We start from the raw sequence: 3,611 nt of genomic DNA on the forward strand, positions 1-3,611 counted from the left end.
TACATTATAACCGGTGTTTCTAGAAAAAAAAATTGTATATTGAGTGACTATTTTGACAGAAAATAGTCTTTTCTCTCAATCACTATTCCTATATTAAATAATGTCAATGTGCAATTGTGTGAGCCCCTAGTGCCTTCTAATAAAGGCGATTTTTTACTTCTCCGATCCTAGGGTCCTGGTTGATCCCTGGAAATTCGATGTTGTGTCACATGCACTGCAGGAATCAGACAACTATCAGCCAAAACTGAGGTTACATTCCACATATGTTTATAAGCTCCCTTGTCCCGTGTGGATATCCGATCCCACGCTAGCTCAGTATAAATACAACAGCACCCTCCACGGCTCCACCCCAAACGCATAGCTTACCTCTAGGGTTGAAACCAGCAGCACACAGTGGTTTAGACAACACCTAGCCAAGCATCCTTCCTAGCTAGCCATGGATCCATATCACTACGAAAACATCCATGACCCACACGGCTGCAGCTTCCCCATCCACCCGCAGCCGCCTCTCCTCCTCCACCACTACCCGGCCGCCGCGCTCGCGGAGAGCCGGGTCAGCAGGGGCGGTGCCGGACGGCGCCGCCCCGGCGCGAAGCTCTCGACTGACCCCCAGAGCGTTGCGGCGCGGGAGCGCCGGCACCGGATCAGCGACCGCTTCCGCGTGCTCCGCAGCCTCGTGCCCGGCGGCAGCAAGATGGACACCGTCTCCATGCTGGAGCAGGCCATCCACTACGTCAAGTTCCTCAAGGCGCAGGTCAGCCTGCACCAGGCCGCGCTCATACAGCACGAGGAGGGCTGCGGCGGCGTCGTCCATGGCGAGTTCGCCGGCGCCGCTGGCGAGGTGACGGCGATGGAGCTTCCGGCAGCGCAGGCGCTGCAGGAGGTGATGAGCCGCTACTACGCTGCAGCTCATCAGGTGGAAGAGCTTGATCTATGCGCGGGGCAGATGAGCAGTAGTTCTCACGATCTGCCTCCGCTGCCTTCCTGCATCTTGGATGAGGAGTCTGCGGCCGCGTGCTACTCCGGGTGCAGCCTCCAAGCCGAGGAGATCGCTCACGCTCACGGATCTTATTAGCCTAGTTATTTAGCCACTGGCTATTGCATGCAGTAGTACTGATTAAGTGATTATGCAGTTTGCGTACCCAAGTATGTATGTCGGACGCTTAGATCCGTAGTTGCTATCTCTAGTTCTCTACCCAATTAGCCTAATTAGCTCTTGCCGTTATATGGCACTGGCAGCAATTTCCTCTTTGGTGCATGCATGCATGCTTCTGTTGTTCTGTTGGTCGATCAATGTGATTGTGATCACGGACGACAGACTTAGTTTCTTGCCTCCATGTTTACTGCCATTCTTATTCGCCCAGTCACAACTTTATCTTCATATTCTGATCCAACTAGTGTGTTTGCTTCATATATATTTCGTCCTTCGGTGCTACTTTATCGTGTGCAGCTTTACACTCTTTTTCACTTGCCTTTTTCTAGCTATTTGGGTGTTTAGTGGACATAGGAAGCTGTATGCTGGACACGTCACACACATGATCATTTTGCAGTTGCTGGCTTGAGTGTATTAGGAGGTAGAATGTATGTACAGTCAGGACGACGTGCTGTATAATTCCCATTTATTTCATTTCAACTCCATGGTAGAGTTATGCTTACAGGAAAGCTAATGCCTGGTGTATCGATACCACATGCAGTGATTCAGATGCATACTTTTTTTTAAATAGCATACATAGAACGCAACTCCACTTGAAAACTAGGAAGAGAACCAGATTGTTAGTGCCGGTTGCTGTTCACATAACCACGGCACAGTTTTAATGGAGAAACTATTTTGCTCGGCAGATCTTCATGCTCAACCCCATCAAGAACGAAAATAGGTCTAACAACCGCGAACATGCATCTCCGTATGATCGCCGCGCGCTTATTGAGAGTTAATTAACAACCAAACATATTGACCATTGCTTAAACAAGAATAGTGTATGAAACTAAGTCCGCAGTGTGCATTTCGTATTCGGTGTTCCCAAACTCAACCGCTTACACTTATTGTTAGTTAACGGTCAATACACCTACATTTGTGTCGACACTTGGCTCTACCCCTCCTCTATTGCGACGGTCTTCCCTAACCTATTCGACATTAGCTAAACGTCAATCGACTGACTTTAGCTAATGGGTCAGTCGATTTGAGATTCTCGGAAAACTCGCCGGCGGAAGGCCGGAGGGGAAGAAGGAGAAGGAAGGGGCTCGCCGGAGGGCTACCCCATTATCCATCTTAGGGTTTAGGGTGAGGGCAGTGGTGGGGCTTCACCGGAGAAAAACTAAACGCTGGCGGGCTAGAGGGATGACCGGGGGCGGCGGAAGACCTGCGGTGGGGGCGGTCCAGGGAGGGCAGGGCGGCGAGCCGGTGGCGGGGGGCGGGGGCCCATGGGGTGGTTTGCTGAGGAAGAAGAAGGGTTTGTCGTCATAGGATCTTCATCCAATGGTTTGGAATGGTCGACTAACCCAAATGTATAATGTCAGGCGACTTGAAAGTAGCCACGCCCAACCTATTCGCACACTCCACCAAACAATATGTCCGAGTCTATTCTACCTGATGCTTTAGTCTCTAACCTACGAAATCGCCTAACCACTGCTGCCTCGCAAGAATTGGACCCTCTCTTGCTATTGTTGGAAGACTTTATGCTTCGCTCGACAATGACAAAAGGGTCCTCAATGGGGGCAAAACATTTACAAACAAGACTCCCTATGCTCGCATCTCCAAGCACGAAGAAGATATGCATGCCAACCTCATCTAGACAATGTGTGTTCCCACCAAGGTCAAGGTTTTCACAGCACTGACGGAGCTTAGTTGGGGTTAAACTATGCCATAGCCTGCCCAGCTTACAGCATACTCCCTCCGTCCTTTAAAGATTGTACTTCCAACTTTCTTGAAAAGTCAAATTTTTTATATTTGACCATGTTTATATAATAATACATCAACATTTATGCCATCAAATTAGTAGCATTAGATTCATAATAAAATATACCTTCATCACATACCTATTTGATTTCACAAACATTGGTATATTTTTGCACAAATTTGGTCAAACTTGAGATAGTTTGACCCTCCAACAAAGTTGGAAGTATACTCTTTATTGGAGTATGCATGAGTAAAAGTGTGGTTAGTGAGCAAAACAACGTCTATGTATGAGTGAATGCCTAATGTCGCGAGTCCTGGTTTTTTATTGTAGCTCCAACACTGTTCACATGGCTCCTGTTCTGACAGCGCCTCAACTACAAGGCCAACCTCCACCGAGAAAATATCGCCGCCAACTCTTCTTGCCCTAGATGCAACCATGACAATGAAGACACCAACCACGGTTTCCTACAATACCATCTTTCACACATAATCTGGCAAAGACTTGGGCTTCCTAAGAGCATCTCCAGCCGTGCCCCCAACAGGCCCCTAGGCGACTTTTTACGCGCCGGCGTCGAAAAAATGCCCCAGTCGCGCCCCCAAGACGCTGAAATCCGCCGGCTCGGCCCGTTTTTGGGCCAGACGACCGCAGGCCAAACCCGGCGCACTAGGGGGCGCTCGAGGGCTCCGGCGCAAGGGAAAAGCACGCCCGGCCCACACT

At 49.6% G+C, this 3,611-nt stretch overlaps 1 protein-coding gene across 1 annotated transcript; it reads left to right on the forward strand.

Annotated features, from left to right (window-relative positions):
* Positions 1-365: 365 nt before the first annotated feature.
* LOC123058747 (transcription factor LAX PANICLE 1) lies at positions 366-1,327 on the forward strand. The gene has a single exon (XM_044481439.1). The coding sequence runs from the start codon at positions 437-439 to the stop codon at positions 1,073-1,075; it is 639 nt and encodes a 212-aa protein (XP_044337374.1). The 5' UTR covers positions 366-436; the 3' UTR covers positions 1,076-1,327.
* The last annotated feature ends 2,284 nt before the right edge of the window (positions 1,328-3,611 follow it).

Source organism: Triticum aestivum, chromosome 3A (genome assembly GCF_018294505.1).
Source record: "Triticum aestivum cultivar Chinese Spring chromosome 3A, IWGSC CS RefSeq v2.1, whole genome shotgun sequence".
In the NCBI taxonomy this organism is placed as follows: Eukaryota; Viridiplantae; Streptophyta; class Magnoliopsida; order Poales; family Poaceae; genus Triticum; species Triticum aestivum.